The 24,073-nt window shown below is 39.0% G+C and overlaps 1 protein-coding gene and 1 non-coding gene across 6 annotated transcripts in view; both read left to right on the top strand.

The window, feature by feature from the left end:
* Positions 1-17,287: 17,287 nt before the first annotated feature.
* The window catches only part of ACBD5 (acyl-CoA binding domain containing 5), a 30,946-nt gene continuing 24,160 nt past the window's right edge, over positions 17,288-24,073 (top strand). For 2 of the 5 annotated variants that reach the window (XM_043883729.1, XM_043883727.1), the window contains exons 1-3: positions 17,288-17,407; positions 18,741-18,909; positions 22,824-22,944. In XM_043883729.1, coding sequence (XP_043739664.1) covers positions 18,834-18,909; positions 22,824-22,944 — 197 coding nt within the window. In that variant the 5' untranslated portion in view covers positions 17,288-17,407; positions 18,741-18,833. Of the gene's footprint in view, positions 17,408-18,377; positions 18,552-18,740; positions 18,910-22,823; positions 22,945-24,073 lie in introns of those variants that run through there. The other 3 variants (XM_043883728.1, XM_043883730.1, XM_043883731.1) reach the window with 3 other exon arrangements.
* On the top strand, positions 21,108-21,246 carry LOC122682356. The gene has a single exon (XR_006337363.1). It is a non-coding gene; the product is annotated as a U4 spliceosomal RNA (small nuclear RNA).

The raw sequence follows: 24,073 nt of genomic DNA, 5'->3' as shown, positions 1-24,073 counted from the left end.
GATACAGCAGATGTTGGCAATTTGATTTCTGCTTCCTCTGCCTTTTCTAAAACCAGCTTGAACATCTGGAAGTTCATGGTTCACGTATTGCTGAAGCCTGGCTTGGAGAATTTTGAGCATTACTTTACTACCGTGTGAGATGAGTGCAATTGTGCGGTAGTTTAAGCATTCTTTGGGATTGCCTTTCTTTGGGATTGTAATGAAAACTGAACTTTTCCAGTCCTGTGGCCACTGCTGAGTTAATCCTGACAAGGATTAAAAGGGACTAAATATGGAGAACTCCAAACCTTTACTTCCTCTATCTTTTTAGAGATAACGCGACTCAGGCTTTACTGTCTAGACTTCTGCTGCCTTCAATTCAATTAAAATTTAGTCAATACTTGACATTGCCAGCTCTATACCAAGCAATGAAGTAAACATTGCGGGTACAAGTTGAGTAAGGATAATCTGTACCTTTGCATGCGTGCTTAGTCCTCCCCCAGGTTCCTCAGTCCATGGGATTGTTCGGACAAGAATATTTGAGTGGATTGCCATGCCCTCCTCCAGGGATTTTCCCTATCCATGGATCCAACCTCCATCTCTTACAGCTCCGGCATTGGCAGGCGGGATCTTTATCACTGGTGCCAACTGGGAGGCCCACTCTGTACCTTTAAAGACCCACAATTTAAAAGCAAACAGATACATATAATCTATTAAAAAATATTCACTATGTTGTACACGTGAAACTGAAAAGGAGTCCCCTTAAAACCAAGCTCTCTTATTGAGTTTATGATTAATTTCTCTCCCCAAAACTTTATTCATTTTTTCCTCCCCTTTGACTTCAATCCTGTGCTAACAACACTAATCAACCAGCATCAGATAACTAAAGTTACTGCTGTTGATAACATTTTTTTAATTAATTAATTTTTTATTGAAGGATAATTGCTTTACAAAATTTTGTTGTTTTCTGTCAAACCTCAACATGAATCAGCCATAGGTATAGGTATCTCCCCTCCCTTTTGAACCTCCCTCCCATCTCCCTCCCCATCCCACCCCTCTAGGTTGATACAGAGCCCCTGTTTGAGTTTCCTGAGCCACACAGCAAATTCCCATTGGCTGTCTATGTAACTCCAATACTTTGGCCACCTGATGTGGAGAGCCGACTCATTTGAAAACACCCTGATGCTGAGAAAGATAGAGGGAAGGAGGTGAAGGGGACGACAGAGGATGAGATGGTTAGATGGCATCACTGACACAATGGACATGGGTTTGGGTGGACTCCGGGAGTTGGTGATGGACAGGGAGGCCTGGCGTGCTGCAGTTCATGGGGCTGCAAAGAGTCGGACACGACTGAGCAACTAAACTGAAGTGAACTGAATGTTAAGTTTCCATGTTACTCTTTCCCTACATCTCACCCTCTCCTCCCCTCTCCCCATGTCCATAAGTCTATTCTGTGTCTGTTTCTCCGTTGTTGCCCTGTAAGTAAATTCTTCAGTACCACTTTTCTAGATTCCGTATATGTGTGTTAGGATACAGTATTTATCTTTCTCCTTCAGACTCACTTCACTCTGTATAATAGGTTCTAGGTTCATCCACCTGATTAGAACTGACTCAGAGGCGTTCCTTTTTATGGCTGAGTAATATTCCATTGTGTGTATATATACCACAACTTTTTTATCCATTCATCTATAGATGGACATCTAGGTTGTGTCCATGTTCTAGCTATTGTAAATAGTGCTGCAATGAACAATGAGATACATGTGTCTCTTTCAATTTTTGTTTCCTCAGGGTATATGCCTAGGAGTGGGATTACTGGGTCATATGGTAGTTTTATTACTAGTTTTTTAAGGAATCTCCATACCGTCTTCCATAGTGGCTGTATCAATTTACATTCCCACCAACAGTGCAAGAGTTTCCCCTTTTCTCTACACCCTCTCCAGCATTTGTTGTTTGTAGACTTTTGTTGTTGTTGTTGTTGTTTGTAGATTTTTTGATGAGGACCATTCTGACTGGTGTGAGGTGATATCTCATTGTAGTTTTGATTTGCATTTCTCCAATAATGAGCGATGATGAGCATCTTTTCATGTGTTTGTTAGCCATCTGTATGTCTTCTTTGGAGAAATGTCTGTTTAGGTCTTTTCCCCACTTTTTGATTGGGTTGTTTGTTTTTCTGCTATTGAGTTGTATGAGCTGCTTGTATATTTTGGAAATTAATTCTTTGTCAGTTATTTCATTTGCTATTATTTTCTCCCATTCTGAGGGTTGTCTTTTCACCTTACTTATAGTTTCCTTTGCTGTGCAAAAGCTTTTGATAACATTCTTAACGATGCACTAAAATCACTGCTACATGGTCACTATTAAGGTACAAACTCAGGTTGTTTCACTAGGGCAAGTTGAGCTCACAGACTATGGAGTCACCTGGCCAGAAACTCAAACGAGAGATTCTGACTCCTAAAATCACAGATACAGAAATGTCACAGAGCAATGAGTAACCCCAGTTTCTTCGTTCCTCCCCTTTAGAACACCTGTAACTCAAAGATTAAGCTGGAGTAGATCTGAGGCTCATCTCCCATTCACCTGCTTGGTGCCCTGCAATAAATCCTTGCTTTGTTGCAAACTTCCACTGTCAAAGTTTGACTTTCTGAGCCATGAGCACACAAACCCTTTGCTTGGTTACAAAACTAAGATAATACTGCAAATCAGCTTTGCTACTTCTGCTAAGTGGCTTCAGTCGTGTCCAATGCTCTGCAACTCTGTGGACATAACCTGTCAGGCTCCTCTGTCCATGGGGATTCTCCAGGCAAAAATACTGGAGTGGGTTGCCATGCCCTCCACAGGATCTTCCCAAATCAGGGATCTAACCCGGGTCTTCTGCATTACAGGCAGATTCTTTAGCACTGAGCCAGCAGGGAAGCCGTAAATCAACAATATTTCAATTAAATTTTTTTTAATTTTTTAAAATAAAAACAAACATTTTTTTTTTACTGCTATCACGTCCTAATCGCTCATTCTTTAGGAGAATGTGTGTGTATGTCCCTATGCTTTTGAAGTTTTGTACAGGTTCTCTACATCGTGTAAGATCATTTTGCTTTTTCAAAAATCATCAGCTGCTTTAAAATAGTCTTAAAGAACATATTTCAAGAGAAACATTAAATGCTTTTAATATAATGGACTATGAAAAATTTTGTCCAAACACTGAAAAACAAACTAAAAGTCACTTAAAATTCCATCTTTTCATCTCTGTGTGAAGTCATTTAGAACCACAGTAACTATAAGAATAATAACCTGACAACCGAATGTTTAAAAATTGACCCATCAGTAGCTATTTATTGGATATTTCCTTTCCTAGGGGCCATAACACATTCAGCCCTCTACAAGGAAAATTCATGTCTCCTACCTGAAAGAGGTAACTACTCCCAGTCACCAGATTTTCTTTTTTTTTTTTTTTGACCATGCGGCTTGCAGGATGTTAGTTCCCCAACCAGACTGAACTCAGGTCAGTACTGGAAGTGCTGAGTCCTAACCAATGCACCACCAGGGAATTCCCCGAATCAAGGATTCTAAGGTCCATAAATCAATAAATGAAATACTCTACATAATAATCCAAGGTAGATGTAATAGTCTTTCTTTACTACTTATCATTAATCCACACATCATTTAGTCCAAGTTATTGAAATTTTATATTCTTTAATTTGGTCTCTACATGAGCCAGATTTAACCAAGGAAATCACTAAGCATTTCCATACACTGCAACATTTCAAAAACACTGGAGAATGATTGGGCAGGTGATGCTGCTTTACTGTTTTCAAAATCCTGTAAGATTTCTTTAATGCTTACAACTCTGAGAGATAAATGACCTAAAGCTTTTTTCTGTCGCTACCAAAAAAGTAAATTCAAGTTTATGCAGGTTTAGCTAAACTGCTTTAGAGATTTAGCTAACAGCCTTGAAAATAGTAGTCAAGTTCTCTGACTTTTAGATTAGAGGTCTTTCTACTTTCCAGTTAAAACCATCTCTTAGAATATTTATGGTTCATATAAAGTCTAATCAATGAAGTGATCCCTCATAGGGTAAGTAAGTATACTAACCTTGTATTTTTATTTAAAAAAATTAGTCTTCCTTATAATGATAGTCTGTAATAAAGCAATATTTCCTTTAACACTAAAATAGGATTTGTGGGGATAAAACTGTAAAACACAGCACCATACTGTAGTCATGGGTTTTCAATATCTTTTGACACAACTCAAAATAAAAAATAATATTATATAAAGTGAATCAAGATATATATATATATATATATATATATATATATATATATATATATATATATATACATACATGCTGGTATAAAAGTTTCACCAAACTAATTATGGTATTCTGATTTTTCCTATTCTAATTCAATTTATTTAATGGTGGTAAGGACTATTAAATTGATTTCATGATCCATTACTGAATCATAACCCACAGTTTGAAAACAATTTTTTCCTTCCACTAAATTAAACAAATATGATTCTTTACTAAGCATGTATTATTATCATAAATTTCTTGTCATAAATTTTTAAAAATCACAGTTATTAACAGAGCAGAAAAAATTTATTCAAAGATTTAATAGAATAAATTTAGCTAAAGTAAAGTAAATAATCTGAATTGCTATATCAAAGCAATTAAACCTGTGCAATCCTAATTAAAATCCTACAGGTTTTTTGTAAAGATTGACAAGGTGATTCTAAAACTTATCTTAGTGCAAAGGCCCTAGTACAACCGAGATAAAAGAAGAATGAAGTTAGAGGACATACACTATCAAATTTCAAGATTTACTTAAAAACTACAGAAATTAGGTCAAAGCGGACTTGGTGAAGAAATTACAAATAGTTCTTTGGAACAGACACTAACATACACAGAAACTTAATTTATGACAAAAGTGCCAATGAAATTCAAAGGGAGAAAGGATTCTTTTTTTCTCAATAAATGTGCTGGAGCCATTGGATATTTTTTCTCAAATGAACACTGAATCTACATACAATACTCAAAAATTTATTTAGGATATCAGTTCACTTCAGTTCAGTCACTCAGTTGTGTCCGACTCTCTGTGACCCCATGGAGTGCAGCACACCAGGCCTCTCTGTCCATCACCAACTCCCAGAGTTTACTCAAACTCATGTCCATTGAGCTGGTGGTGCCATCCAACCATCTCATTCTCTGTCATCCCCTTCAATCCCCGCCTTCAATCTTTCCCAGCATCAGGGTCTTTTCAAATGAGTCAGTTTTTCATCAAAGTATTGGAGTTTCAGCTTCAGCATCAGTCCTTCCAATCAATATTCAGGACTGATTTCCTTTAGGATGAATTGGTTGGATCTCCTTGCAGTCCAAGGGACTCTCAAGAGTCTTCTCCAACACCACAGTTCAAAAGCGTCAATTCTTTGGTGCTCAGCTTTCTTTATAGTCCAACTCTCACATCCATACATGACTACTGGAAAAACCATAGCTTTGACTAGATGGACCTTTGTTGGCAAAACAATGACTCTGCTTTTTAATATGCTGTCTAGGTTGGTCATAACTTTTCTTCCAAGCCAAAGATGGAGAAGCTCTATACATTCAGAAAAAACAAGACCGGGAGCTGACTGTGGCTCAGATCATGAACTCCTTATTGCCAAATTCAGACTTAAATTGAAGAAAGTAGGGAAAACCACTAGACCATTCAGGCATGACCTAAATCAAATCCCTTACGATTATACTGTGGAAATGACAAATAAGGGAATGGCAAACCACTTCAGTATTCTTACCTTGAGAACCCCATGAACAGTATTCAGGATATATCACTTTCCAAATGTAAAAGGTAAAGCAATGTGCTTCTTCAAGAAAACACAGAGTAACTTCACAAGCTTGGGGCAGGCAAAGATTTCTTAACCAGAATACAATAAGCACTAACAAAAAGGAAAAAAAAGAAAAGATAAATCACTTGTTTTACGGTTTTGTTTTATTTTGTGCATAACTGCTTTTTAATAAAATGAAAAGCTAAGTCATTGTACTCATTTCCTATTGCTGCTGTAAAAAAAATTACAACAAATTTAGTGACTTAAAACAACACTATTTTATCATCTTTAAAGCCCTGGAGATCAGAGGTCTTGTTTGTTTCAAATTAAGATAGTAGTAGGCTTTTTTCCTTCCAGAGGCACTAGAGGAGAATGGATTACCTTGCCTTTTCCAGCTCCAGGAGGCTACCTGCCTCCCTAGGCTATGGCTACTTCTTCCATCTTCAAGTCAGCAGCACAGCATCCTCAAAGCTCTCTCTGACTCTGCTTCTGTCATCACAACCCCTTCTCTCTGACTCTGACCATCAACCTGCCTCCTGTAAAGACCCTGTGACTACAGACATCCCACATAGATAATCCAAGATAATCTTCTCTTTTCAAGATTCTTGACTTGATAACATAGGCAAAGTCCCTTTTGCCATGCTTAGGTGGTAATAAAATATATTTCCTTAATAATACAGTCACGGTTTTCAGGGATTAGGACACGGACATCTTTGAGTGGGCCATCATTGAACCTACTAGAGCCACCATTAAAATTAATACACTGCTCATGAAGAGATACCATTAAAAGTGAAAAGCTAAGCTACAACACATACATTTGACAGAGGACTTATATTTGAACTATATTAAAACAAAACAAGAAAACTCCTCCAAGTCAATGAAGAAAAAAAAAGACAATGCAAAAAAAGAAGTGGATAAAAGAGGGCAACTGGAAAAAAAAAGACAACTGCACTCCAATAAATATATGAAAAGGCACTCAACTCAATATTTACCAAGGAAACACAGCTTAAAACCATAATAAGGAAAACCACCAGAATGTAGTGTAAAATTTAAAAGACTGTACTACACACCCATTAGAAAAGCTAAAATAAAAAATCCTGACAATAGCAACTGCTACTCACAATGTAGAACAACTGGGCTCTCATATATTCAAAATGGTGCATCCACTTTGGAAAACATACAAAGTTTTATAAAGCCAAATATATATATACTTAATAAATAACCTAGCAAGCCAACTCCTAGATATTTACCCAAGAGAAACAAAAACTTATGTTTGCACAAAAACCATATGAATGTTTATAGTTTAAAAAAAGAAAAAAGCTGGTAACAACTCAAATGTCCTTCAGTTATTGGATAAACAAACCAGTTTATGAGTAATATGTAATGATGTAACATGTAATACTATACACACAAAGTCATAGACGAATCTCAGATGCCTTTTCCTAAGTGAAAGAGGTCAGATGTTGCCCCCCCCGCCCAAAAAAGACCAACAGTACCCAGCGGTGGCATATTACACACACACACACATACACACACACACACGGGTATATATGAATATACAAGTGTAAAAAGGCACTGTCACTTTGGAAAACTGTTTGGCAATACCTGTTAAACCTAAATAAATACCTCCTTAAGGCCCACCAATTCACTTCTAGGTTTTTATTTAAGAAAAATCAGTGTAAAAAAAAAAAAAAAGAAAAATCGGTGTATATATATATACACACATATATATATGTATATTCACAAAAGGACCTGTACAAAAATGTTCAAAGCAACTTCATTCATAATAGCCAAAAAATGGAAACCAAAAGCCTATAAATAAGAGAAAGGAGAAATAAATGGTGGTATATTCATGTAATGAATACATGCAGCAGTAAAAGGACCAAACTACTGATAAATGCAGGAACACGGATGCCTGATTCACTAGGTGTACTCTCAGAGATGAAAGATGTTTTATCAAGTAAAATTAATCAGACATAAAGAGTACATTGTGGTGGGACTTCCCTGGTGGTTCAGTGGTTAAGACTTCATGCTTCCAAGGCAGGGGGCATGGGCTCGATTCCCGGTCGGGGACCTAAGATCTCACATGCCCCACAGTGCTGCCAAAAAAAAAAAAAAGAGTACATTGGGTATGATTTCATTTCCATGAAGTTCAAAAACAGGCTAAAGTCATGGATGATGGCAACATTCAGAATTGTAGTTAGTTGTTATAAGGGATGGGCTAGAAAGGAACATGAAGAAATCTGGGGCACCAGGAATATTCTACATCTATTCACCATCTGGTTGGAAGTTACAGGGGTGCATATGGAAATAAAAATCATCCAACTATACTCCTGATTTAATTAATTTGTTTATTTTTGGTTGCACTAAGTCTTCATTACTGCCCAGGCTTTTCTCTAGTTCCAGTGAGCAGGGGCTACTCTCCAGCCGTGCTGTGCAGGCTTCTCATTGTGGTGACTTCTCTTGTTGCAGAGCACAGGCTCCAGGGCACATGGGATCAGTACCCATGGCTCCTGGGCTCTAGGGCACAGGCTCAATAGTTCTGGCCACAGGCTTAGTTGCTGAGCAGCATGTGGGATCTTCCCAAATCAGGGATCGAACCTGTGTCTCTTGCATTGGCAGGCAAACCCAGTACCACTGAGACACCAGGGAAGCTCAAACTTACTCTTAAAAGTGGTGTGCTTTGCACAATTTACTGCTCGTATATTTTATTTTGGGCTTCCCTGGTGGCTCAGATGGTAAAGAATCTACCTGCAACACAGGAGACCTGGGTTCAATCCCTGGGTTGGGAAGATCCCCTGGAGGAGGGCATGGCAACCCACTCCAGTATTCTTGCCTGGATAATCCCCATAGAGAGAGGAGCCTGGTGGGCTACAGTCCATGGGGTTGCAAAGAGTCGGACATGACTGAGCTGAGTGACTAAGCACTAAGCATCTTATATTTTATTTTAAAAGTGTATAGAGAAAAATAATTTTTAAAAAATCTCAAAAAAAACCCCGCCAAAAAATAAAAATAAAAAATCTCACATGGGACTTCCCTGGTGATCCTGTGGCTAGGATTCCATGCTCCCAATGCAGGAGGGCTGTATTCCATCCCTGGTCATGGAACTAGATTCTGCATGCTGAAACTAAGAGTTTGCATGCTGCAACAAAGATCGAAGAGCCCATGTGCCACAACTAAGACCCAGTGCAGCCAAATAAAGAAATATTTTAAAAAATTATGCACTAAGAATCACACCTGACTTCTAGCAACCAGCCTCCGAGGCAACAGTTGTTATAAATTTCTTATAGACCTTGTAGATCTTCTATGCACATAAAAACAATTTTTTTTGTTACCTAAATTGTACATGGTGTTCTGTCTTCCTGCTTTTTTGTTCATTTAACCATATCATAGAGATCTTTCTATATTATACATTAAAACTGTCCCATCGTACTTTATGGTATTTCACTGAATGGATGGGCCATAATTATTCACTCAGTTCCAAGTGGAAGGACATTTAAAGTGTCTTCAAACTTTATCACCACAATCCTGCAGTGAACAGTTTTTATTTTACATAAGGAAATCTAGCCCTATATATTATTAAAACATATTTAGATGCTGCTGTAATTTAAATGGTTTGGTAATGGCACATGAAGAGACAAAAAGAATAGAAAGTCCAGAAAGAAGCCCTCAAATATAATGAAACTTTGTATTTGCTTGTTGTTTGCTCTGTTTGCTTATGTACACACATGGGTGCGTGCTCAGTCATGTCCAACTCTTTTTGTGACTAAGCATGCACACTACAGTCTCACCACACTGCTCTGTCCACAGGATTACCTTGGCAAGAAGACTGGAGTGGGTTGTCATTTCTTCCTCCAGGGGATCCATTTACTCATCTAAAACACACTGGCCTATTATGGAGAGAAAAACAGTCCAACCTTTTAGTTCTGATTAATCCTGGATAAAAACAGTTTACTGGATTTGGCTTTGCTGAAATAAATACAAAGCCTTGAATTTTCCAAAAAAAAAAAAAAAAAAAAAGATTTGCATTGCAAAATTCATTTCTGTAAAGTAGGATTTCTCCATTTTCTCAGTATTTTCAGAATTTCCAAGGGTGTATAACTTATAGAGTTGAGTTTTTATTGTGACAAAATATATAAATAACACAAAATTTACCAGTTTAAGTATACAATTTAGTACTGTTAAGTATATTCACAACGCTAATGTACAACCATCACCTTCGTGCATCTCCAGAACTGTTTCATTCTTCCAAAGTGAAATTCTGTTCCCATTAAATAATAGCTCCCCACTCACCTCTCCACCCAGCCCCGGGCAAGCAGCAGTCTACTTACTGTCTAAATGAATTTGACTGTTCTACCTCATGGATGTATAACATTTTTCCTTCTGTGACTGGCTATTTTCATTTACCACAACATATTCAACATTTGTCCATGTAGCATGCATCAGAAATTCCTTTATTTATCATATTCCACTGTATGTATATTCCACATATTATTTGTCCACTTATCTGTTCATGGACACTTGGATCCACCTTTCAGTTATTGCCTAGTTTTGTTATAAACACGATTGAGTTTCTGCTTTTGATACTTTTGAATAGATGCCCAGAAGTGAAATGCTAGGTCATATGATAATTCTAATATATATGTGTGTTCTAATATAAAGAGAGAGAGAGAGATTTGGACTCAATTTCTGGGCTTCCCAGATGGCTCAGTGGGTAAAGGATCTACCTACAATGCAGAAGACACAGGAGATGTTTGATCCCTGGGTCGGGAAGATCTCCTGGAGGAGGAAACGGCAACCCACTCCAGTATTCTTGCCTGAAAAATCCTGTGGACAGAGGAACTTGGTGGACTATAGCTTGAAGGGTCGCAAAGTCAGACTTAACTGAGCGACTAAACACACACACGTCTTTCAGGGTCTTAGTTCCCTGACCAGGAACTGAACCCAGACCTTAGCAATGAATGTGCAGCGTTGAACCAGACCACCAGAGAAGTCCTGACAATTTTATATTTAATTTCTTGAGGAACTGCCATACTGTTTTCCAGAGCTGGTGCACTATTTTGCATTTCTATCAGCAATGCACAATGGTTCCAACTTCTCAACATCCTCCCAAAATTGCTATCTTCTGTTTTTTGATAATAGCCATTCTAATAGATGTCAAGGGGTATCTCATTGTGATCTTGATTTGCATTCCCTTATTGATTAGTGATGTTGAACATCGGTTCAAGTGCTCATTGGCCACTTGCATGTCTGCTTTGGATAAATGTCTCTTCAACTCCTTTGTCTCTTTTAAAATCTGTTTCCTTTTGCTGCTGCTGAGTTGTGGGAACTAGTATTTTAAAGGGGGTTATTTAAAATAGAAAGTGGAAAGAGATGAATTATTCAATAAGCAATGTGGGGCAACTGGGTAAAATTCTGTAAAACTATATATTATTACACTTTTCATATTAGTATTTGCTTTGTAAAGGGAAATAAAATGTTCAGATAAGAATGTAGACCTTTGGTGCACCATATCCAGTCCCTCCACCCGTCAATCAGTAGCATGAATTTTGTGTTTATCTTTCTATTGAAAACTAATTTTACATATTAAGCTTGTATAAATAATTCACAATTCTGTTTTTGTATTTTATATATTCTTCAAATTGATTTTTTTCCACTTCACATTAAATTCTTAGGCTTCAGAGTCGAATATGCTCCATTGTTTTTTCATTGCTGAAACCTGAAACTCTAATCTCTCAAAGTGATGGCTCTGGAGGTGTGGACTTTGAAATGTAATTAGGTTTAGATTAGTTCATGAACTTGGGACTCTCATGATGGGATTAGTGTCCTTATAAGAAGATGACGGGAAAGAGACTTCTCTATGAGCGTGCATCACATTGAGGAAAGGACAGCAAGAGTAGCCACCTGCAAGCCAAGGAAAAGGGGCTCTCACCAAGACCCCTAGGCTGCTGGTATGCTGATCTTGGATTTCTCAGCTTTCATAATTGTGAGAAATAAATGTCTGCCGTTTAAGTCACTCAGTGTATGGTAGGTAGTTAATACAAGCCTAAGATAAGTATCGATATTTTCTTTTTTTAAAAAAGTTATTTATTTTTGGCTGTTCCACCCAGCATGTGGGATCCTAGTGCCCTGACCAGTGATCGAACTTGCACCCTTTGCATTGGGAGCATGGAGTCTTAACCATTGGACCACCAGGAAAGTCCCCATATTTTCTTTTTACAATTCTATTTTGAGGGTTTGTTATGTAAACTTTTCCTTAACACTTAATCATAAGCAAGACCACTGTGCTGCATGACTTTAGGGGGCATCAGCTAACATCAATTAATCACAACATGAATGGTACCCTCTGGGGTTGTGAGACACAGCAGCTGTTTTATTTCTCTTCTAAGGACTTTAAAGATACATTTTATACATTAGAACCTTAATCTGTGTGGAATTTATTATGTGTGTTTCTGAAGTAAGGATCTTAATATTTTTGTTTTCCATGTGGGATTGTTTCATTGCTACTTAATAGTTCATTCTTTCTCCACTAATTTTTAATTCCTGTCTATCTCTGGCTTCTCTATTCTGTCCTATTAAACTAGCTTTCCTCAGTCAATATCACACTCATTAATTATCAATTATTCTTAAGCATGCTATTTGGCAGTGCCAATATTTTGTGGTATAGATGGCTCTTTGTTCAGTAAGCCCAGTTTTCTTTTAGGTAGACATTTAAGTAGACTAAAAATTTTTAGTATTGTGTGAAGTGGGACCATATTTGCCACTTTCAGAGCGGTAAGGTGATATTCACCATTTCTAGAGCTGGCGCCTAAAAATCTCCCCTGAGACTGTGTCTTCTTTCTGAGTGTCTTCTTCTGGCTTGAGGCCGCAGATCCTGCGGAGGACTCAGAGGTCTTTGGGATGATGGAGGCTGATAATCCTACCTTCCTGGATGACTAAATGGAGCAGAGTCCAACCTACCAGAGAGATAAACTTCATTGTGTTAGGCCTCTGAGATACTGCGGGAGTTGATTGTAGCAGATAGCCCACTCTGATTAATATAACCTTCCATTGTGTTCTTTCTGGAATCATCTTGCCTGTTCTAGACTTTCTTGTAGGGTTTTTAAGAGTTGGGTTATAAAGTGCCACAGAGTCCTATGAGGATTATAACTGACTTTACATTGTATCTACGCATTAATTTGAGAAGAGTTTTCATCTTTGTAGCTTTGAGTAGAACCATCATGTGTCAATTTATTCAGGTCTTTCATGCCCATTGATAAATTTTATAATTTTTCTCCATAAAGGTATTACATATTTTTCTTTGTTCAGAGTATTTTGAATTTTATTGCTATTGTCAGTATTTTTCTATTACACTTTCTAATTGATTATTGTTGGTTTAAGGGATCATTATTGATTGACTTTATGTTCAACAAGCTTGCTGGACACTTTCTTCATTGTAATAATTGCCCTAGATTTTCCATGTGGACAAACATCTCATCTGCAAATAATGAAATATTTACTTTTTCTTTCCTGATCATTGTATCTCATTCATACTTTTCTTTCTTGTTGTATTAGCTAGGTCTGCCTTATCCTCTAAGAATCTGTAGTTTTGCTTTTTATATTTAAGTCTCTATCTGGGCTTAATTTTTGCATTTCAACATTAGAAAGCTATAGATTTTGTATATTTGTCCCAAATTGTTCATCTTCCTAAACTCAATTTTAATAGCATTTTAGCCTATTCAATATAACTTTTCTAGATCGACAATTCTATTATCCAAAAATAATTTTGTCTCATATTTATGCCTCATTTCTTCTTCCTCTTTGGCTGTCTTTCACAAGTAGTCGTGGTGCCTTTGTTCACTTCAGTTCAGTTCAGTTCAGTCGCTCAGTCGTGTCCAGCTCTTTGCAACTTAGTCTGCCGTAATAAACAAATACCATAGACTGGGCAGCTTAAACAAAATAAATTTATTTCTTTTGGTTCTTGCAAAAGCCCAAGATCAAGATGCTAGCTTATGGGAGAGAAAGAGAGCTGCTGTCTCCTCCTCTTCTTATAATGGCACTAGCCTATTGGATTAGGGGTCCACCCCATGACCTCATTTAACCTTTATCATAGGTCCTCTCCCCAGATTCAGTCACACTAGGGGTTAGGGCTTCAACATGTGAAGTTGGGGTACACAAACATGCAGTCCATAAGATAGTATTTCCGAATAACAGCCAAGATCGGATTTTTGTCTTTTCATTTTCTCTTTTGATTTATGTTAAAGTTTTTAATGTTTATCTTTCTATATATTTCTGGAGTAGAAACTGGCCACTCAAAGAATAATAATAATTGTGGTGAATTTGTTTTGGGCCATTACTCTTAGAGAGGCTAGAACTGTCTCTCCCAGATGAACTTATGTGATGTTTGGCAGGTAGAAGTGAAGCAGCTCTGAAAGACACCAGGCTGGAGTAGCAGCTGACACACAACTGCTCTGAGTCTTAGGTCAGGGGTGAGTTCATCTCCACGGAGACTGGTACCATTTTGTTCTGAAGGTTGTGCATGTCACTGAGTTTAGAAGCAGTAAGAGGTCATGTTGGATTCAATTTGTCCTCATTGGTTCCAGATTGTGCTTAGCGGGGTTTCAGTTTGTTCTTGTCTTTCACATCAGTTCCTGACTATAAAGATATGCTGATCTAGAACCATTTTAGCATCAGGTCCAGTAACAGAGGTGAAGTGTTCCAGAGGCCTCCCACAGTCATGGAAACTCTAATCCCCACAATTAATCTCTTATACTGTATCAATCTTAGTAGTTTTGCTTTTGCAATCAAACTGTGAAAGTCGCTCAGTCATGTCTGACTCTGCAACCTCATGGACTGTAGCCTATCAGGCTCCTCTGTCCGTGGAATTCTCCAGGCAAGAATACTGGAGTGGGTAGCTGTTCCCTTCTCCAGGGGACCTTCCCAACCCAGGGATTGAACCCAGGTCCCCTGCATTGCAGGTGGATTCTTCACCGTCTGAGCCACCAGGGAAGCTGTGGAATCAAACTGTAGCTGATACAAAAATGGTTTTTGTGGGTTCAAAACAAAGTACAAACTCCTTTGCACGGCAGATGTGACCTTCAAGTTGGCCTCAATCATCGCTTTCACCTTTCATCCAGTGCTGTGACTCCCTTCCCTCATATCTATGGTCCCATTATATGAACAAGCTTGCTGCTGATCATATACAGTGTACTGTTTCAGGTTTTTTTTTCTTTCAGTTTTACTGAGTATAATTGACATATCTGTTTACCACACTAGACTGAGTAGCTTAAAAATGCTCTGTAACATCAGTGTCAATTACATGACATGACAGTAAGGACTTTTAAAATATTTGCAAGTTAAGTGTTAGCCAACTTTTGGTGACCCCATGGACTGTAGCCTGCATGCTTCTCTATCCATGGAATTCTCCAGGGAAGAACACTGGAGTGCGCTGCCATTCTCTTCTTCGGGGCGGGGGCGGGGGGGGGGGGTCTTTCTGACCTAGCAATCGAACCTGGGTCTCTTGCATTGCAGGTTGATTCTTTACCATCTGAGCCCCCAGGGGCTTCCCTATAATTGTAAAGGCAGGAGCATCTAGAAGAATCCTTTTTAACTTATTTTAATATTTACTCCTTTATGTTTCTTCAAACCCTTAAATGTACTATTTTACCTTGCTTATGGTCATGTATAAGAAGTGGGCCCAGTCTTAATTATTAATTAAATATCTGTAGACAGACACGATCAAAAATGCTTTATTTACTGCAGTGATCATTTTATAATGTATCCAAAGCTCAAACCATTATATTGTACACCTGGAACTAATAGACTGTTGTATGTCAATATATCTCAAAAAAAGAATGCTTCATATTAGTCACTATACTGAAAGTTCTGAAAGGCATTAGTGTTCCATGAAATACATTTTAGGTAGAATTACAGGATTATATAGGGCTTCCACAGTGGCTCAGTGGTAAAGAATCCACCTGCAATGCAGGAGACACACCACTGGTTTGATCCCTGGGTTGGTAAGAGCCCCTGAAGGAGGGCATGGCAACCCACTCAAGTATACTTGCCTGGAGTATCCCACCGACAGAGGAGCCTGGCTGGCTACAGTCCATAGGGTTGCAGAGTTCAACATGACTGAATTGACTAAGCACACATGGGTGGATATATAACTGAAAGGCGCTTTAGGAACTGATTTATCACACTCATCACTATATTTCGGTAGGAAGTACCACATCTAAACCAGAACAGATACATAAACGAGCTATTTTTTAAACACCTTTAACTGAATAACCTCAATTTCTTTTCTCTATGCTATTCTCCATGATTGGAAATCCATAGTACCAGCAAATGGATATACAAGAGGAGTCACTGGCAGAAAAATTCTTACTCATCATTACCTAATGACCAACTTATTACATAAATCTTACATCCTATTATAGAAACCTTAATGAACAGTTGCCAAAATGAAGTCTTAGATGTGAAATAAATACCTATGTCCTTTTACAAGAATGCACAACTGACTGAAAGTGGAAGGGCTATAAAATAAAAGAGCAAGCAAAGAGGAAGCAGTAGATATTAAACACATAAAATCTTCCTTGTTTGAATAAGTTGGAAAAATTGTTAGCCTCTTACACTTTAGTGTCCTAGAAAAAGTTCAAGACATAAAGCAAGAGTTTTTATGATTGACTGACTCCTGGCTTCGCTCCTGTTGCCCTTTAGTCATTAAGTGGTGTCCGACTCTTTTGCGACCTCATGGACTGTAGTCCGCCAGGCTCCTCTCTCCATGGGATTTCCCAGGCAGGAATACTGGAGTTAGTTGTTATTTCCTTCTCTAGGGGATCTTCCCCACCCAGGGATCGAATCCTTGTCTCCTGCACTGACAGGCCGATTCTTTACCACCAAGCCGCCTGGGAAGCCTTTCCTACAGACTCCTGTACTCACTGCTACTTGTTCTTGGACAAATCCTTTAATATGTTTCAATTTCCTCATTGGTTAACACTCTACAGCGTTTCTGGAATATGTTACACGCTTGGCAGGTATTATCAGACACTCAGTAAGCCTCACTACCTAGACCGTAACGTAACAGCAACGACCTCAACGTTTACTAAACATCAGTTCAGTTCAGTCGCTCAGTCGTGTCCGACTCTTTGCGACCCCATGGACTGCAGCACGCCAGGCCTCCCTGTCCATCACCAACTCCCGGAGCTTGCTCAGACTCATGTCCATCCAGTCGGCAATGCCATCCAACCATCTCACCCTCTGCCACCACCTTCTGCTCCCGCCTTCGATTAGTAAACATCAGGAGCAAGCAATGAGACCCCAGTTCTCCGAATCAAGTCCAGTCCCACCGGGATTTTTAAGACACTACAGAGGGTCAATTCCCTTCGGCTGGAAGCGGATGTGGTGTTTCTGGAAGGAGCACAGGAAGGCGGGATTTCCGGCCCAACGGCTCCGGCGTCTGCGGGAACTAGAAACCGAACCCGAACAGGTGGGAGGAACTCCCGCCGTGGGAGGGAGGTGTCCGGAAGCGCCGGGAGAGGGGACTACATTTCCCACAAGCCCGCGAGGGTGGGCGGGGGGACGACGAGGGGCGGGCATCGGGGACTTAACGGACAGGCCTTGCCCCCGCAGAATCAAGGTAAAGGCTGGCACTGCGACTCCAGGGGGAGAGTCGATTTGGATAGTCACCCTCCTAACCCATCCCGAACTGACAAAGGGACCTTGGCGACTTTGGGGTTTCTGGGCCGCAGGACTCCACCCCCTAGAACCTAAAGCAGCGCCCCCACGGTGGGCCTGGGGCCGCTTCCTAGGTGCCTGACGATGCGGTTCGAAGCGCTAGGAAGGCGAAGGCCCGGGGTCTACCCCTTTCTAGGGCTGTCGCGCCTGTACTGGGTCTTCGTTCACCCCTGCCCCACGCCCTGTCTCCCGTTAGCGCGGGCTGAAGCGGTACCGTGCCTGGCTCCTTGGGGCTCGAAGTCGGGGGGGGGCGGGGGGTGATGCCGGGGAAGGTGTTCCTCCCCCCGCCCCGTCTAAGTAGCGGGCGACCTCCCCTCTCCTTTGGTTGTTGCTCGGACGTCCTTGTGTCGGGGCGGCTAAAGCTGTCGAAGGCCTGCGAGCCAAGCACTGCTAAGCACCTCCACCCAGCATCCCTAAATCCTTTTCTCTACTGGTGTTAGGAAGATTGCCACCGGGAGAGGCGAAGTGACTTGCCCCTAGGTCGGTCACAGAACTTTAAATGGCAGAACTTAAGGTTCGCACCAAGCCTCTCGGATCCAAAGCACTTTGCTTAAGCCCCATCACATTTCTCCAAATCTTAACCTAAGACGCTGGGGACCACAGTCATTTTTTTTTTTTTGGCTCCGCAGCACACCCCCTCAACCCCCCACCGCGCGCGCTGCACCCCCGCGGCGGCCGCGCTGGCAAGGACACTTCGCTCAGGCCTGTTTAAACAGCGATCCCAGGCCCTCCGGCGATCCACTTTCCCTGCTCTCATTTTCTGCCTTCTCGGGTCCAACTCCTCTGGGGAGGGACAGACAGCGTGCGTCACAGCCGCAGCGGCCGGGCGGGTGGGTGGAGTTTGCTGCGCGGGGGCGGCAGAGGGTGGGTCCCCCCACCCCCAAAGCTCTGGGGCGGGGCTGCCTGGAGGTCGCGGAGGGACAGACGGACCTCGCCGGGATGGGGGGTGTGGCTGCTCCGCCAGGGTCCTGTGGGTGGGACGGCTGCACCGCGACCACCGGTGCCCTGGGCCCCTCCGCCTTCTGCTAGAGATGCTCTTCCTCTCGGTGAGTTGTTTTTCCGTCCGGGTGGCCCGGCCTCCCCAGCGTAGGTCACACCCCGGGGAGGAGGAAGGAGCCGGGCCCTCTCGGACGGTGAGGCCTGGAGAGGGCAGGGCCAGGGGGAGCTGGCCAGCTGCGCTTTGGAGTCCTCCTCCCTTCGGGAATGTTGATCCGCGGCTGCGCTCCATGTTTCAGTTTCATGCAGGCTCCTGGGAAAGCTGGTGCTGCTGCTGCTGCCTGATTCCAGGCGACAGACCTTGGGACCGGGGCCGGCGCTGGCGGCTGGAGATGGCGGACACGAGATCCGTGCACGAAACCCGGTTTGAGGCGGCGGTGAAGGTGATCCAGAGTTTGCCGAAAAATGGTACGTGCACTTGGGCCCCGCTGAAGAAGCCTCCTGCAGAGGCCCGAGGTCCCAGTTTTCTGAATCCCACCTCCTTGAACCTTCTTTCTGCTTCTGGTCTTGCTTATTTAACCTACTTATTTTCTTCCTTGATTTCTGCATGCAGTTGAAGGGAGGTATCGGATGTGAATTAACTGCCTGCTGATCTTTCAAGCCTGAAACAGATCTTAAGTAGTTTGTATTGTTGAAAAATCTCGTCACTTAATGACTGCGGATTTGGGTATGGTAAAATAAAATCTAGGATGGAGATGCCTGGGGTCACTTACTCATAAAGTCTACTTTCTGAAAACTTTTCATATGAAAGAAAAGAAAGGAAAGAACCACTGTATTCGCGTGTAAAACGATTTCTCTTATTTAAAAAGTGCATAAATATTTGCTGCTTTAAAAAACACTGTTTTGTACTAGTGTTCTCTCTTTTACACTCATTTGGAGTCTTGTCACTTAGGTGAAAAGTCATTGGAGTTGTTTGATATTTGGCCTGTCATTTTTCTGACCTTTGTCAAGATTTTTCTCTATGTGGTTTGATTATGACCTGTCTTGGTGTGGTTTTCTTCCATGTTTATGCTGTTCAAGATTTTGCAGAGCTTTTTGAACTTGTGATTTTATGTCCTTTGACAAATGTTGGGAAGTTTAAGGCCATTATTCAAATATTTTTTTTTCCTGTGGAAAGGCTTGAAGAAGGGGACTTTGACTTTTCACTTAATCTTTCTGCATTATATGAATTATCTTTCACAATAAACTTGTATTTTTAAAATGATGCTTTTAAGTGCGGTCATTGTGCCAGAGTGTAAAACTAACTGAATACAACACTAATATATTACTACAGTATTTAATGTCATGGTCACTATTTTCATGATCATTGGGTTAAGTAATTCATTGGGCTAAGTTCAGTACTATTAGCAAACATTCATTAAGTGTGTATAAAAAAGGTTTTGAAAACAACTATACATAAAATAACTTTTGTTTCGTAATCTTCAAACATCAAATCGGAGGACACATGAGGGACTGAAAGAGAAGAGTGAATGAACAAAATGTAAAGAAATAACATAGGAACTTAGGTATTGATTTTCAAAACATCTGATTGAGAGAGTTTATAGGAAGGCATGATGCTAAGAGTTTTGTTTAAATGGCACCTTCATCTTTATTTCTAAAACACATGTTTTTATACTTCTTGAGAACTGATAGGATAGACTTGGTGATAGTTTGCTATCTTTACTAGGATCATATATTGCTTATTAAGAAGTCCATGTAAGTGTAAATATAGTTTGTATTATATAACGTTTAAGAAGATATCGCAAAGTCAAGAACCTCTGGCCAAGTGGCAGCAGGGTTAGAGTCAAGAACCTCTGCCAAATGGCAACAGGGTTAGGCAAAGTTCAGTACTGTAATATTATTCCCTGAATTGAAATTGATAATAATTGAAGCAGAACTATTGTTATAGTGAGTCATTAATTATTTTTAAAGTAAAGCTTTTAAGTTGTGTCATCTGTCCAGGATTATTTTGCAAATAATCTTAGAGTTTTTTGTTTCTTGTTGCATCATCTTTATTATGGTGTAAAGTTATGAAGAATCCTGTAGCATCTTGTTTGGTATGCTCTTGGCCTTTAGAAATTTGTTTTCCTATATAGTATTTTAAACACATTTATATCAAATATATTATGCATGAGCACCTTGAGGACAGAGATTATACTTTATCCACGTCTTATACACAGGATACATTCAGTATATGTTATTATTTTTTGTTGTAACCTAATATATATGTTATTCACCTTAACTAATAAACTTTTAAATCTCAGTTGATTGACTTACTAAAGATATTATGAGATGAAGCTTTTGATGTTTTAAATTTGGGTTTGTGTTAGTGAAATAGGTAACCATTTTAAACTATAGTTTCTCCATTTATCCCCCTCTGCTATGTAAAGACTGTATCACTGAAAATGAGCATATAGTGTGTACTTAGTTATTATTGTGATTTTGGAATTAATTATTTATTCCTGGCCAAACCTGAACCTGGAGAAAGAAATGGCAACCCACTCCAGTATTCTTGCCTGGAGAATCCCATGGATGGAGGAGCCTGGTGGGCTAAAGTCCATGCTGTCGCAAAGGGTCGGACACGACTGAGCAACTTCACTTTATTTCTTCACTAAACCTGAACCATTAGCTTTGCGCAGTGGCAGTATCGTAGCCAATGAGGTTTATCCGAGGCGCGATTATTGCTAATTGAAAAAAAAAAACCAAAAACCTGAACCATCAGCTCTCAGCTTGTCTGTGTTGTAATTTTCACAATGTGTATGAATTCTTAGCTTTCGATAACTTCATGTTATCAGATTATTATGCAATCTATGAAGTTTTAAAAATATTTTTACAGTTTTAATTTTTGTTATAAATTTTGGAATAAAAGTAATATACACTAAATGTAAATTTTTAAAAAATAAAAACAAGCAAAAAAGAAACTAGAAGTAATCTATATGCCTATGATCTAGCTATATCCTCTTTTAACATTTTGATGTGTTTCCTTCTACTCTGCTTTTTAAGTATGTAAGTATTTATTTTGCAGAAATGGATTGTGCTGGTTATGCTGTTTTTAAATTGCTGTTTTGTTCTCATTTCATAGTAGATCATGAAACATTTTTCATGCTATTTTTTATATTTTTCTACAGTAAATTTTTAAATGATTTCTACCTGTCTTTATTTTCTGTATTTTGAATTTTATTACAAAATAACACATACTTTGTAATATAAAAATAGTGCAAGTGAAAGTTGCCTCATTCCCCGTTTCTAAGTCCCAGAGATAATCAGTGAGAATAATTTGATATGTATATATCTAGATCACACATTCATGAATACAAGCTGGCTCTTACATATATGTACAACTAATACATTTGCATATATATTTATTTTTTGAAGATGGAATAAGACAATAAAATTGTCTACAACCTTTCCACTTATAATATGGCATCAATGTAATTCCATATTACACAAAAGACAGCAAAATTTTTAAGGGCACTAGTTATAAATAATCCTGTCATATATATGTATCAAAATTATTTAGCTTGTTATTATAAAACATTTATATTCCAGTTTTTCTTTGTTGTTAAAGAGTATTGCAACTTATAGCATTAAACAATTTGAAATTTTTAAATATAAAAAAGTGTACTGATATGCTAGAAACATGTATGAAGACTGATCCTTAAAAAACTGATGTGTCTAAAAACTATGGAGGTAGGAAATAAGATACGTATTTCATATTGGATTAATTCTTTTTCTACCACAGTACACACTGGTTGGCTGTAGCCCAACTTTGTAATCCATTGAGAAATCGGAAATCAAAAGAAGTTGAATTTCTTGCTGTTGCAATTTGAGTTAGCAGAGTATATATTTTTGACTTTTTCATTTATTCTAGTCAGTGTGATTTGTCACAATTTTTGGATAAAAATACCTTATTACAGTTGCATGATACAGTTATTCTATATTTTGGTTTTTTAAGTGACATTTACCAGGATTACACTTACAGCATATTTATTCATTTATTCTTTATTGAATTGTGAGGCATTGTTATGAAAGTGTAAAATCTCACAGTTTTTTGATTTGGCCCACGCTGTGTGGCATGTGGGATCTGAGTTCCCCAACTGGGGGTCAAACCTGTGTCCCCTGAATTGCAAGGTGGATTCTAACTCCTGGACAGCCAGGGAATTTTATTTTTAAATCAAAGGAATGAAGAAACTGAGCCATACTTTTGTTTCTGTAAAATAGGAATAGTTTGAACTATTGATGAAGTATTAAAAAATCATTATTAGTATAGCTTAGCTAATTTATTGCATTAAATGATCAATTGTATTCTCCAAGTGATCTTACTTAATGTATGTTTCCAACAGGTTCATTCCAGCCAACAAATGAAATGATGCTCAAGTTCTATAGCTTCTATAAGCAGGCAACTGAAGGACCTTGTAAACTGTCAAAGCCTGGCTTCTGGGATCCTGTTGGAAGATACAAATGGTAATTTTATGAAGAAAGCTATGAAAGAATTTTTAATAACATAATTATCATATGACTGTTATTTATGTGGTTATGTATTATTCTGTGCATAAAGTATTCCAAGTATTGGATCCATTTTTATCCTCCATGTGCTCTAACACAATTTCACACAAATGGGAAGGTCTTGGGGAAGAGAGAAAAACAATAAAACCACAAGAGGTGGGTGTATCAAAGATAAAAAAGCATTTTCAGTTAGTCTGTTCCTTTATGGAAGTTTTTTTTTTTTTTTTATGGAAGTTTTTATTTTTTATTTTTATTATGCCAAGAATGTCTCGCAAACTGCATTTAAAAAAACCAAACTCTCCTGCTTCTTTTACCTGCCAAGAAAAAGACTGACTTGGCTTGTCAGGTGACATGGTTTGCTTCGAGCCTTTGAGATAATAAGTAACTAGGAGCATGACTCAGGTTCTGGCTTACTTTTTATCTCAGCTATCACTTCTGTCCCACTGTACTTGAAATTTGATTTTTAATATATTTAACAGAATCACAAAATACCTCTGCCATGTTTCCAACTGACCAACATTTAATGTTCTTAAACAAAATATCATGACCATACATCATATAAGTCAGGAACAGAGTATGCTAACTGGCAGAGTAAGTCTTTAAGAGCCATGTGTTTCGATGGCTAAGTTCACCCTGCACTGAAAGTCCTTAAACTCCTTTGATGATTTCTTAGTCCTGTACTTTCCTCTAAGATCTTTTTGAAAAGTCCTAAGATACTAGCTTAAAGGTAACAGCAATATGGTATTTAAACTGTTTGAAGAATATTTATTAATGATTTTCCTCAGAATTGACCTTTGTTGGAGTTAAACTGCTTCTGGAAAATATCTCTAAGAAGAGAGGTTTTCATTTTAGGCAAAAATTTCAAAAGGCTCTTCTCATCATCACTTTAAATTTTTCTTGTCCCTCACATTTTCAGTTTTTTTAGAAGTAAGAAAACTTTTCCATTTTTCAAGTGTCTAAGTTAGACTCTTATTTAAATTAACCAAAACTTCTGTTCATTTGAAACATGACTGTGACAATGCTTGTAAAATTTTCTAAAATGTTCATTTTTGTCAGTGTTCTTTATAATGATAAAGACTTTAAAGAG

The sequence above is a fragment of the Cervus elaphus genome, chromosome 23 (assembly GCF_910594005.1).
Source record: "Cervus elaphus chromosome 23, mCerEla1.1, whole genome shotgun sequence".
Lineage (NCBI taxonomy): Eukaryota > Metazoa > Chordata > Mammalia > Artiodactyla > Cervidae > Cervus > Cervus elaphus.
Note: the sequence above shows the minus strand (reverse complement) of the source record. Positions and strands in the feature narration are given on the sequence as shown.